The sequence below is a fragment of the Dendrobates tinctorius genome, unplaced genomic scaffold, assembly GCF_039654945.1.
Source record: "Dendrobates tinctorius isolate UK_male_01 unplaced genomic scaffold, ASM3965494v1 ptg000293l, whole genome shotgun sequence".
Taxonomy (NCBI): domain Eukaryota; kingdom Metazoa; phylum Chordata; class Amphibia; order Anura; family Dendrobatidae; genus Dendrobates; species Dendrobates tinctorius.
Window position 1 is genome coordinate 12,483,639 of NW_027361960.1, and position 13,822 is coordinate 12,497,460.

Consider the following 13,822-nt stretch of genomic DNA (forward strand, 5'->3'; position numbering starts at 1 on the left):
CCATCAGTGGCACCTGCTATCACTGTTATCAGTGACAGCAGACGTAGCTTGATGGGAGTAGTAGTCTCATCAGTCGATGCCTGCTGACCCGCGGTAAGCTTTTTACAGCAGATCACAGTCACGCCAACATCTGACAACGGCATGGTTTTCCGGTGGTAACATTACCGCCAATCAGATCACACACACAGATGACAGCGTGGAAAACACAAGTACGTAAAAACTCAGCAAATACGAAAATATTTTTATACCCGCGTTTTGGAATAGATTATACAGTTCGGTTTATATTAATTTCAAAGACACATCACAAAGTACCACAATGGTAACAAAGCATAAAAATGTAACTTTGTAATTTCTACGCAATGGCTATATAATCCTGATTGTAAGGTAAGCACACAAAAGATTATACAGCCATTCTAACATTGATTTTCAGAGTAAGTACACCAACTTAGAATGGTCATTGACTGCAAGAAGTCATCTTGAAAATGATGAGACTATTGAAACACAATGAACAAAAAATTGTCTACATTGTCATTGTACAATGTAAAGGTGCTATTTATACAAGACCCTCACTCTATTTTCAGATTATAAGACACTTTTTCTTTTTCTTGACAAATTTGCGGCAAAATGAGGGTGTCTTATAATCCAAATATAGCTAATGGGTGGGGGGTAAAGCGTGGTCTCATGATTCAGGGTCGCTGCTGCAGGAAGCTGGTGCCAGCGGGAGGAGTAAAGCGATGTTGCGGGCCCCGGGCTGGGAGTAGGTGGTGTTAAGCAGCGCAAGGCTGTGGCGGGCAATGGGCTTTCACAGAATGTCAGTATAATCCTTGTATTTACCATTGTTTTCACTATGGTGGACTTCGAGAAAATAGCCACTGGATTAAGTGCTTCCACAGATTGATATCTCTGGAGGCAGATCTTGTCTCCCGAGATCTTCATCTGCATTGAGTGCCGACTCCGGCGGCCATTTTCCCAAAGTCCACTACATTGAGAACAATGGTAGGAACAGGAACTACACTTACATTTTGCGGAAGCACAGGGTTCGCCTCAACCTCGCACCAAACACCCACTCCTTCCAGTACAGGGCCCGCAACAACACTCTATTCCTCCCGCCGCTGCCAGCTTCCTGCAGTAGTGACCTTGCCTCCTAGGACAACGCTCCATCGCAGCCACCCCCTTCCTCCCTGGTAAACTACAGTAAAAGTGGACTATAAGACGCACCATTTTATTAAAGAAAACATTTTCCTCCCCAAAATTTGGGGTGCATCTTATGGTCCACAAAACACAGTATTTGTTATTGCAATTGTGTTCATGCAGTGTTGAATTGTGAAATATGGTGATAGATCCACTTTAAAAAAGGTGTATAAAAGTAAATAAAAATGAAAAACTAACTTTTACCCTTGACTGTCCAGCTCGCTCTTTAGCAAGTTTCTGTTTTCTTCTCTCTGTAGAAAAAAATAAAGCAAAGCTGAATACTCTCCATAAAGTTACATGGGATGCAAAATTGTTTTTTTTAAGTGCTCAAGATGTGTTTTGTAATGGAAAAAAACCCTCAAAAAATATAGATAAAAAAAATACTCACCTTACCAGTCTTCTTTCTTCACTGCCTGGTCTAGTAATAATGTTCCATCACAGTAACATTTGAAAATCAATAAAGACGTATTTGTCCATCATCGCCCCTATACGTCCACTGTATTCTGTCAGGGCTCCTAGTTGCTAACCGTTAACTCAAATTGAATTTTGTCTCTCTCCCATAAGGACCTGTGAAAATGTCCCTGTGACTAAAGTACACCTAAAATGCTGTTTCGCAATCAGAAAGGCTTAAAGGGAAGGTACCATCAAAAAAAAAAAAAAAAAAAAAATCCATAAATTGAAAATATATAAATAATTAATGCTAAGTTTTTCTTAACAAATATTATAATTTGTTTATAATTTTGTAAAATATGAAAAATAATTTTAAAAGGTTTGGCATTTCTACTTTTAAACACTAGGGGGAGCAGCTACTGACACAAATCTAGTGTACAACTAGCTCACATTACTGCACTGCAGTAATTATGGGCTTAATTTGCTCACATGTGTGTGATGTCACTCCTCCTCTTCTGGGTGTTTGCTAAGGGATAAGAGAAGATGACATTTAGGAACACACTGTGGAGCCATTTTGTTGGTGACTGCAAAGTTATACTAACAAGTAGACGGTCACGGAGGATGGCAGGCAGCAAGGATTCTGTTAGTTGGTGCTGCTCGCTGTATCATGCTCACAAGCTGACGCTCACACACATTCACATACTGCTCACACTCTGAAACCCACACTAACTACTAAACTGATAAGTAAACACAAACCTATGCACATTGTCACCAGCCTATGCAGGAGCGTTGTAACCAGACGGCAACTGTTAATTTTAAAGAAAAAAAAAAAAATGAAAAAAAAATATTGCGTGGGCTCCCGCGTAATTTTAATCACCCGCAGAGTGAAGTCCAACGGCTGGGGGCAGATGTTTATAGCCCGGGAAGGGGGTAATACCCATGGAGAGTCGCAGGCTATTAACCCCTTCACTCCCGGAGCTTTTTTCGATTTTTCATTTTCGTTTTTCGCTCCCCTTCTTTCCCGAACTATTTTTCTGTCAATATGGCCATGTGAGGGCTTATTTTTTGCGGGACGAGAAATGACACCATTGGTTTTACCATGTTGTGTACTTGAAAACGGGAAAAAAAATTCCAAGTGCGGTGAAATTGCAAAAAAGTGCAATCCCACACTTGTTTTTAGCTTGGCTTTTTTGCTAGGCTCACTAAATGCTAAATCTGACCTGCCATTATGATTCTCCAGGTCATTACGAGTTCATAGACACCAAACATGTCTATGTTCTCTTATCTAAGTGGTGAAAAAAATTCCAAAGTTTGCTAAAAAAAAAAAAAAAAAAAAAAAAAAAAAAGCGCAATTTTCTGAGGCCCGTAGCGTCTCCATTTTTCGTGATCTTAGGGCTTATTTTTTGCGTGCCGGGCTGACGTTTTTAATGATGCCACTTTTGTGCAAATACAAATACGTTCTTTTGATCATTTTAATGTAATGTCACGGCGACCAAAAAAGGAGATTTTTGTGTACTCACCGTAAAATCTCTCAGCCTCTAATTGGGGGACACAGAACCATGGGTGTTGTGCTGCTGTCCACTAGGAGGCGACACTGCATAATCTGAAAAAGATTAACTATGGCTCCTCCTCTGCAGTATACACCCCTGGACAGCGTCAGCCTTCTCCAGTTTTGTGCAAAAGCATTAGGAGGAACGTAACAGAAATAACATAACCATGCCTGTAAGAAGGCTACTATGCAGGAGCTCAAAGAACAATATGAGAACTCAACCATAAACAACGGCCCCTAAGGGCAACAGGGTGGGAGCTGTGTCCCCCAATTAGAGGCTAAGAGAAAGAGATTTTACGGTGAGTACACAAAAATCTCCTTTACTCTGTCGCCTCATTGGGGACAGAGAACCATGGGACGTCCCAAAGCAGTCCCTGGGTGGGAAGCAATGGACGAATATTGTGCTAGCAGGTCCCTAAACTTGGGGCACTGCCGCCTGCAGGACCAGTCTACCAAGGCTCGCATCCGCTGAGGACTGGGTATGAACACTGTAGTGTTTCGTAAACGTGTGTAGGCTAGTCCAAGTGGCCGCCTTACACACTTGTTGTGCCGAAGCCTGGTGCCGAATGGCCCAGGAGGCCCCTACTGCCCGAGTGTGCAGTGATACCGGCCGGAAGATGGGAACTGTTATGTCGATAGGCCTCATGTATGGTGGACTTGATCCACCTGGCAAGGGTAGCCTTGGAAGCCGGCAGGCCCTTGCGACCGCCTTCCGGAAGAATGAAGAGGGAATCAGACTTCCGGAAGGGTGCAGTCCTGGACACGTAAATCCACAATGCTCTGACGAGGTCAAGCGTATGCAGAGCCTTTTCCACTCTATGAACCGGAACCGGACAAAGGGATGGCAGTGAGATTTCCTCATTAAGGTGAAAGGTGGACACAACCTTCGGAAGGAAGGATGGTACAGTACGGAGAACCACCTTGTCCTGGTGAAAAGCTAGGAAAGGCCGTCTGCAGGAAAGTGCTGACAATTCCGACACTCTGCGTAGCGAGGCGATTGCCACTAGAAAAACCCACTTTCTGTGACAGAATGCAGAGTGGAACGTCTTTAAGGGGTTCGAAGGGTGGTGCCTGCAATGCTGTCAGGTTGACAGACGTCCCACGTTTCCAGTGGATGTCTGTAGGGGGGAATCAATCGGGAAACTCCCTGGAGGAAAGTCCTTACTTGCGGTTTGGTAGCAATGCGCCTTTGAAAAAGGACTGAAAGCGCTGACACCTGACTCTTAAGCGAGCCTAGGGATAGATTGGCGTCTAGGCCCGATTGAAGGAAACCTAGTACCTTCATGAGGGAATAAGGGAGTGGGACTTGTCCGTGAGATTCGCACCAGGAAAAGAAAGCTCTCCAGGTACGATAATAAATCTTGGCGGAGGCTGGCTTCCTTGCCCTGATCATGGTCACAATGACATCCGGTGAGAACCCTGCCTGGTTTAGAATCCAGGTTTCATGGACCATGCCGTCAAATTGAGAGCCCCTGAATTCTGATGGTAGAATGGACCTTGTGACAGAAGGTAGTGACGGTCGGGGAGACGCCAGGGGGCGTCTGCTGTAAGTTGTACGATGTCGGCGTACCATGTACGTCTGGGCCAGTCCGGCGCGATCAGGATGGTTAGAACTCCCTCTTGTTTGATCTTCCTCACGACCCTAGAGATCAGGGGGAGGGGTGGAAAGATGTACAGGAGCTGGAACTCGGTCCAATCCTGGACCAGGGCATCCGCTCCGAGCAACCGCGGGTCTTGTGTCCTGGCCATGAAATTGGAGACCTTGGCATTGAGATGGGATGCCATTAGGTCCACATCCGGGGTTCCCCAGCGTTGACAGATATGGTAAAAAATTTCGGGGTGGAGAGGCCACTCCCCCGAGTCCATTCCTTGCCTGCTGAGAAAGTCGGCTTCCCAGTTTTCCACACCCGGAATGTGGACCGCAGAGAGCACCGACCTCGTGTTTTCCGCCCAGTGGAGGATATGTGCCACTTCTCTCATCGCCTGAGCGCTGCAGGTCCCGCCTTGGCGATTCACATATGCCACCGCCGTGGCATTGTCCGACTGTATCCGTATGTGCGAGGCTGCAAGTAAGTGACGAAAGGCTCTCAGTGCCAGGAAGATGGCCCGGATTTCCAGGATATTGATGGGCAAGGTCGCTTCCATTGGTGACCACTTGCCTTGTGCCCTGTGATGTAGGTGCACCGCACCCCAACCTGTCAGGCTTGCATCGGTGGTCAGGACCTTCCATTGACCTGAGAGAAAGGGTTTTCCTCGTGCAAGCGAAGTTGGCTTGAGCCACCAATGTAGGGACCTCCTGGTTGACGATGTCAACCGGAACTCCCTGTCGAGGGAGAAGGGATTCCTGTCCCAAGATCTGAGGATGGCTAGTTGAAGAGGCCTGAGGTGAAACTGGGCAAATGGCACTGCCTCCATTGCTGCTGCCATCCTGCGAGGACTCTCATGGCAAACCGGAGATCGGGGAGGATTGCGGAGGAGCGTGCAAACTCCCAGACAGAGGGCCAGTGTCTTGTCCTTGGGAAGGAGCACCAGACCCCTGGAGGTGTCGAATAACATTCCTAGGAAGGTTAGAGGCTGACACGGGGTAGTCGATTTCTGTAGGTTGACTAACCATCCCAGACGACTTAGTGTGTCTATTGTGATTGAGACACTGACCTCACAGTCCTTGAAGGTGGAAGACTTGATGAGAAGGTCGTCCAGGTACGGAACGACTAGAATGCCTCTGGAGTGTAGAACGCCCATGGTGGCTGCCATGACGTTGGTAAACGTTCTTGGAGCCGTGGTGAGTCCGAACGGGAGGGCGACAAACTGGTAGTGGTTTTGGTTGACCACGAACCTGAGAAACCTTTGATGGGCGGGAGCAATTGGTATGTGCAGATATGCGTCTTGTATGTCTATGGAGGCAAGGTATTCTCCCTGCTCCATGGATGTTATGATGGACCGGAGGGACTCCATGCGGAAATGTCGGACCCGTACATATTTGTTGAGCTGTTTTAGGTCTAGTATGGGCCAGACGCTGCCTCCTTTCTTGGGAACTACAAATAGATTGGAGTAGAACCCTCGAAATCTTTCGTTCGCGGGAACCGGCACCACAACACCTGCTTGAAGGAGAGAGGAGACCGTTTGGTGGAAGGCACGAGCCTTGTCTGATGGTGTTGGTGGAACAGAGAGGAAGAACTGGTTCGGTGGACTGGAAGTGAACTCTATCTTGTATCCGGAAGACACTATTTCCCTGACCCACCTGTCTTCTGTAATAGGCAGCCAGAGTTGCTGAAAGAGTAAAAGTTGCCCGCCTACTGGTGGGATGTCTTGCGGAGTTCATGAGTCATGATGAAGCGAAGTTCTGAGGTTTTCCTCCCTTGGGTTTCGCTTGGCCTGCTTTCGACTGCCAAGTCCTGTCCGGTCTCTGTGCCGACCGTGGGTTGTCCCTGCATGGAGAGCGGTTACGATTTTGCGCTGGGCGCGAGACGGACCAGCCCAAAGAGTTCCGAAAGGATCGGAATCGTGTCTGGTTTCTCCGTTTAGGTTTCAGTTGAGGGAGAGAGGTACTCTTACCCCCAGTGGCATTGGATATCATTGTGTCCAACTTTTCGCCGAAAAGCCTTCCACTAAGGTACAGAAGATGCGTGAGGGACTTCTTTGAGGCCGCATCGACTTTCCATTCTCGCAGCCAGAGGATACGCTGAATTGTAATGGCGTTTGCCGCTATCCCCCTAGACCTCTTGCTGAGTTTAGGGCTGCATGAAGCATGTAGTCTGCTACCACTGCTATCTGAACCGCTTGGTCCGAGAGCCCGGTATTTGAAGCTTGAAGACCCTCCTGCAGTTTTTGGGCCCAAGCCAGGATGGCCTTGGCCGCCCAAACTGAAGTGAACGCAGGGGCCAGGGAGGCCCCTGCCGCTTCGAAAATGGAACGAGCCATGCGTTTTACTTGCCGGTCTGCTGAGTCCCTGAGGGTTGAGCTATCTGGCAGAGAGAGTAGGGTCTGTGCTGCTAGTCTAGAAACCGGGGGTCCACTTCAGGTGGATCTGTCCACTGTTTGGTGTCCTTCTGTGAGAAGAGGTACTTCGCTTCCAAATATTTGCGATTGGCAAATTTTTTCTCAGGCTGCGAAAACTGCTTAGTAAGTATCTTCTGAAACTTATGGTGATTAAGGAAGACCTTAGGTGGTTTCAGAACACTTTTGAAGCAAATCTTATGTTCTGGGGCTTGCTCCGAAATTTCCAGCACCCGATGGATGGCAGAGATTATGTCCTCAACTAGCGCTGTATTGCTAGGGGGAGATGGTACCACGGACCTCTCCGTTTCGTTGTCTGAGCCGGAGTCACAGATGAGTTCCGAATCCTGTGTATCTCTAAGGTGTTCCCTGGTGGGCGATCTGGGGCGGAGGTCTTCTGTGGTGGTGGATCTGTGTGGTGAACTGCATTGTCTGTCTCTGACAGGGGACTGCCTAGGAGACCTGGAATGACGGTGTGTCTCCCTGGGGGGGGTGACCTTGTGCTATAGGCTGAATCAGGTGAACGAGACCAGTGGGTCTGCTTACGTCTGTGCGAGTCGGAAGCAGCATGTTCCTGAGACAAGTTGTCCATTTGCTGGGTAACATTCATAGCTGGGACACGACCCTGCAGAGCTTGCAGCAATGTAGCGGTTAAGTTATGGACTGTGTCATAGACTGCGACATCTGAGTAGCCCATTCCGGCGTGGTATCCGACACTGAAGCATTGGTAGGGGCTCCCTGGGGTTCTGACCCAGAGTTCTGGATGCAATCCCGGCAGTGCGGATACGTGCTGCCACTGGGGAGCGTGGCTTTGCAGAATGCATAGAAACATTCCTGCCAGGTTCTCTTTCTTGAGCCCGGCATAGTGCACAGAGGCTGGCTATCAGGGATCCTACAAGGGTGGCTACGCAGAGGGAACCCACAGAGAGCCTTATAGGTAGTATGGATTCACAGCTGAGTAAAGAGAACACAGCTGTGAACATGCCACTAGGTCCAGCGCCGACAAATCCCAGTTCTGTGCCCTCCGGAGACTGCTGTGCTTCTCCTTCTTGCTGGAGGCGTCCGTTGTCAGGATGTCTGCAGCCAAAAAATTGGCCACCGGAACGCTGACAAGAGGGAGGAGGGGGCGGAGAGCTGAAAAGGGCGCGCTGGGCTACGTAGAAACGCGCCCTTTCTGCCTTGATCTGCCCCTTCTATGACACTATAGAGTATCATTTTAGTCATCCGGGGGGCGGGGCGGGGGGCGGAGAAAAGGCGGCGGCTTCAGCTAGGCCGAAGCCACGGTCTCAAGTACAGGTCTGATGCCCAGTAGGGGGTCGGATTTGTACCAGACCCCCCCGGAATGGGCGACTGGCTAGCGGTGGGGGCAGCAGGGGTAGCGGTTCCTGTTTGGGGGGTCCCTGTGGAGCGCTTTGGAGCCGCTGCTGCTGCAGAGACAGGGGCGCATAAAGCCCTGTCTCTGCTGTTCCATGTCTGCCTGCACCCTCCCCCGGCCCCAGCAGGATCCCACAGCTGGTCTGGGGTCCCTGGTGCAGAGTGCCATCTATTCACCGACCCTGCCGGAGGTGTCTCAACCTAATGCCCCGAGGGGGATTAGGGAGGATGCGTCTGTCACCGCCAGGGGGTCTTCATCCTCGCCTCGACCTCAACCCGGACCCCAAAGGGGTTGGGGAAGGAGGGGGGGTCTCAACTTCGGACCAGTACCCGTGGGACTGGGGAAAGAGCGACATGGGGAATAGCCGTCTCCACTTCAACTGGGCACCCCTAAAAAGGGGCCAAGGAAGGAGCCATGCCGGGAGTCTCGCTGGAGACCCACTTTTCTTCATCTGTATTCCGGACGAAAAAGGGAAAAAAAATTAGACGAAAAAAGGTGTGCCTTCTTGCGACACTAAGCAAAAACTGGAGAAGGCTGATGCTGTCCAGGGGTGTATACTGCAGAGGAGGAGCCATAGTTAATCTTTTTCAGATTATGCATAGTGTAGCCTCCTAGTGGACAGCAGCATAACACCCATGGTTCTGTGTCCCCCAATGAGGCGACAGAGTAAAACGTAATTCTGGCGTTTTGAATTTTTTTCTCCTTACGCAGTTTAGCGATCGGGTTAATGCTTTTTTTTTTTATCGATAGATCGAGCGATTCTGAACGCGGTGATACCTAATATGTGTATGTGGGTTTTTTTTATTGTTTTATTTTGATTGGGTTGAAAGGGGGGTGATTTGAACTTTTAGGTTTTTATTATTTTTAATTTTTTTTTTTTAAACTTTTCGCATGCTTCAATAGCCTCCATAGGAGGCAAGAAGCATGCACAACCCGATCGGCTCTGCTACATATGGGCGATGAGCAGATCACCCATATGTAGCAGATTTACTGCTGTTTTTTGAGCGCCGGCCACCGGGCGGTGCTCAAAGCGATCTGCCTGGAACACCCATAGAGGTCTCTATGAGACCTGTGGTTGTCCAGGCAACGCGTCGCCAACCCCCGATCACGTGATGGGGTCGGCGATGAGCTCACTTCCGGCCTGGCGGTCGGAAGTGCTATTTAAGTGCCCGCTGTCAGCTTTGACAGTGGGATTTAACTAGTTAATAGGCACAGGTGGATGGCGATTCCGCTCGCGCCTATTGTGGGCACATGTCAGCTGTTCATAACAGTTGACAGGTTGCGGCTTTGAGGTGGGCTCACCGCCGGAGCCCACCTCAAAGCAGGGGATCCTTACCGATGACGTACTATTCCATCATCGGTAAAGAAGGGGTTAATATCAGGTCACAGCTGTATACTTAGCCTTCACTGGCTATTAAAATGGGGGATCCCCCCCAAAAAATGACGTGGGGTACCTCTAATTGATAACCAGCAAAGGCTATGCAGAAAGATGCGGGCTTATATTAATAGCCTAGGAAGGAGCCATGGATATTGGCCCCCCCTCAGGCTAAAATATCAGCTCTCAGCCACCCCAGAAAAGGCACATCTATAAGATGCACCAAATCTGGCATTTAGCCTCGCTCCTCCCACTTGCCTTGTAACGGTGGCAAGTGGGGTTCATATTTGTGGGGGTTGATGTCACCTTTGTATTGTGAGGGGACATCAAGCCCACGGCTTAGTAATGGAGAGGCGTCTATAAGACACCTACCCATTACTAATCCTTAATCCTATAGTTATATGGTAAATAAAGACACATCCAGAATAAAGTCCTTTATTTGAAATAATCACACAAACTCCTTTATTGAATCTTAATTAAATACACTTACTGCATCGCCTAATACCAAACGCTCTCGTCTCCTGCAACAAAAATAAAATAAACCATAAACTTTCCTCACCTGTCCGCCAAGAAGGTAATCCATAATGTCCCACGATGATCCTGATCACTTTGAGAGCAGTCACAGTAGTGATATGACTGCTCTCAAAGACAGCTGGCAATACAATGACAGGAGTGAATCACTCCTGCAGTGTATCACTGTGCTGCTGTGAGAGTTCACTGGAGTTCATCACGAACTCTGGTGCTCTTACTTACGGCATAACTGCTGCATGGGAAAGTTCTCACAAAGCGGTGACGTAAGTGAGAGCACCAGACTTGCTTAGCTGTTGAGCGATTAGCTCGTCAGTGTATCGCCGGCGGCCGGGTAGAACGTTCACATCTCCCGATGTGACTGTTCTACACGTGAGATCACTGTGTGACAATCTGGATTACGGCGGAGAGGGAGTATATGGTGGTTTATTATTTTAATTATTTCTAGGAGATGAGGGCGTTGGGGATTTGGTGTGAGGCGAGTATAATTTTTTTTTTTTATAAACTGTGAGCATAGGCGTCGGCAGATGAAACTCGTCTCCCATTATACATAGCCTGATGGAAGCAGTAGTCTCACCGGCCCGCACCTGCTTTTTTACCGCAGGTCACCGCTGCGGGTCACAGTCAGCTGCGGAATTACGCTGACATCTGCCAGCACGATCCCGCAGCGTTGTGACCGACAGTACCGGCGGTAGCATTACCGCGGGTGACAGTTACAGCTGCGGGATAACACTGACATCTGCCAGCATGATTCTGCAGCGGTGACCAACAGCACCGGCGGTAGCGTTACCGCAGGTGACAGATGTGGGGTCACGCTGATATGTGATAGCATGACCCCACAGTGCTCTGACCATCGGTCTTACCAGCAGCTCCTGTCATCACACGCACTGAGCAATGTGTGCAACGACAGGGGAAAATAAAGCCCACAGCATACGCTGCGGGCTACGACAAAATGGCCATGATCTCCTCCCACAGCTGTGACCTGGACTGCCCATGAGGATGTGCCCAGGTCACAGCTTAGTGGCTTCAATGCAAGAGACACAGTCGGAGTCCGAAAGTTGGCTCCTATGACCATGGCTGCCATAAGTGAGGTGTGCAAGTGTCGTGCCCAGACAGACACGCACGCCCCCACTAGTGAAAATGGCAGCCCCCAGTGGTAAACATTGGAGACTAGAAGCTACCACAACTTGATTGGCTCTGCAACATAGAGGCGATGATCAGATCGCCTCTATGTAGTAGAATTGCTGACGCTATGAGCACCAACCACTGGGTGGTGCTCACAGCAATCGGGCACTGACAACCATAGAGGTCTCCAGGAGACCTCCGGTTGTCATGCCAACACACCGGTGACCCGCGGTCACTGGTGTGCGTATTTACGGCATGATAGCTGGAAGCGCTTGCTAAATGCCGCTATCAGAGTTTGACAGCGGCATTTAACTGGTTAATAGCCAGGGATGGATCGCGATTCCACCGGCGGCTATTGCTGGCACATGTCAGATGTTCAAAACAGCTGACATGTCCCTGGAAAGATGTGGGCTCAACACCGGAACCCACATCAAAGGGAGGGAGTCCAACATTGGTGTAAATATATGCCCAATGTCGGAAAGGGGCTAGGGATCCTCGTTTTAGTGCTCCATAGGTTTATATTTTATAAGCCACTACTGTCTGAAGAGTTTTGAGACTCAGACAAGGAACAGAGCGGTACTAGGATACTGGAAAAGACAGTGATCGGTGGGTATATTAATACACTGACACTATAACATTTACACAGGTTTAAAGGGAAAAAAAGGTTAAAGTGGGACTGCTTCTAACTTCTTATTTTTTTTTATGTCTTTTTCTGAGCTCCTGCCACGTCACAAATCACATCAAAGTACAGCAAAAAAAAAAAAAAGGTCTGGAAAAGCCAGACAGTGCAACATTTTTGAAGAAACAGAATTGAAAAAAGAAATTCTCTTTATGCCTAAATGCATTCGCTTACCAAAAACAAAAATTGTCAGCAAAGGTGGGCAACCCCTTAAATGTCATTTCCCTGTGTATCTACAAGTGAACAGTTTTTTTGGAGATGGGAGGCTCATTTTAAAAGGAGATATCAACTACCAGCCAAGGCCAGCTTAGCTATTTTTATATGTTATATTTAATATAAAACACAGGATACTCGCCTCCCACAGCGGTGCAGTTCTAGTCAGATCCGTGACGATATTCCTGGTGGGTCAAGTGATCGCTGCAGCTCATCAATATTCTGTATGCGGATGTATGCCCTTCTGAAATACTGAAGACTGCAGCCGACCCGTGGCCACCAGGAACCCGATCGCTGCCCACGGCAAGTGTCCATTATTGTATATGGGGCTCTGGAGTGATTAGGTTGGGGGGTGTCCAGTGCTACTTCTCCCTTTTTATTCCTGCAGAGCAGCGCTCGGTGAATGGACCAAGACACCACTGTGCAGGGACAGAGCTGAACCCATCAGCCCTCCTCCGGCCCCAACAAGGAGCATTCTCTTGTCCTACGATTAACATCTATATGGAGGGCTCCAGCTTGAGAGAACCTTCGGTTCGGAGGGTCACACACCGCTCAGCCGGCTTCCCAGCCTTCTCCATTGTACTGCCACATCCAAACAATCGGCGCTCCCACTCACTACAGCGGCGGCCATGGCACAGGTCTCACAGGACACTTACTCTCCCGCAGTCGGTTCTTGAAATTAGGGTCGCTTCTCCTTTTCCGGTCGAAGTAAATGCAGTAACCTAGGAACAGCGCCCCGCACACGCCCGCCGCTATGGCGCTGGTCTTCCCCACTACCACCATGTTCTCCGGTCCGCAAAGGTGTCACACAGGACAATGAAACACCAGGCGCGGCCACCTCTGCTACTCTCCTTCTGCACCCTTGAAGCGAAAAGACCGTCTCCCCCAGATGACGTCACTATCCGGCGACAGGCGGCCATGCACGCGGCGCACTTCCTGGTCGCAGTATTTTTTTTTCTAGAAGCTTTATTACACACACCTCATACAGTACATGGGGGAAACCACGTGACCAATATGCGCCCATCACATATATACCCTGAGGAGTGTTCCCGCCATTTATTTATTCAGGTTGTCCATGACAGGTATGGACAACAAGCATAAAGGTCTGTGCACAAGTTGCGGATTCTGCTGCTTTGTACAGTATCATTTTATTCTATGTAAAATGGAAATCGCAGTGCAGACTTTGCAGATTTTTCCACGCGGATTTAAATCCGCAGCATGTCAATTCTTTGTGCGGATTCCGCAGCGGTTTGGCACCTGCTCCATTGTACAGGTGTCGAACCGCAGGCTAATCCGCAGGTCATTGGACCTGCAGATTTACCTGCGGATTTTGACAAATCTACGCGGAAAAATCCGCAGCACAATCTGCAACGGGTGCACACACCCTTAGGGTATGTGCAC

At 49.0% G+C, this 13,822-nt stretch overlaps 1 protein-coding gene across 2 annotated transcripts in view; it reads right to left on the reverse strand.

Annotated features, from left to right (window-relative positions):
* The window catches only part of TOMM20 (translocase of outer mitochondrial membrane 20), a 28,341-nt gene extending 14,976 nt beyond the window's left edge, over window positions 1–13,365 (reverse strand). Inside the window, exons 1-2 of one of the 2 annotated variants that reach the window (XM_073560133.1) lie at window positions 13,078–13,365; window positions 1,390–1,442 (exon numbers count right to left, since the gene is read on the reverse strand). In XM_073560133.1, coding sequence (XP_073416234.1) covers window positions 1,390–1,442; window positions 13,078–13,204 — 180 coding nt within the window. In that variant the 5' untranslated portion in view covers window positions 13,205–13,365. The remainder of the gene's footprint in view (window positions 1–1,389; window positions 1,443–13,077) is intronic. The other variant, XM_073560134.1, reaches the window with a different exon arrangement.
* Window positions 13,366–13,822: the final 457 nt, after the last annotated feature.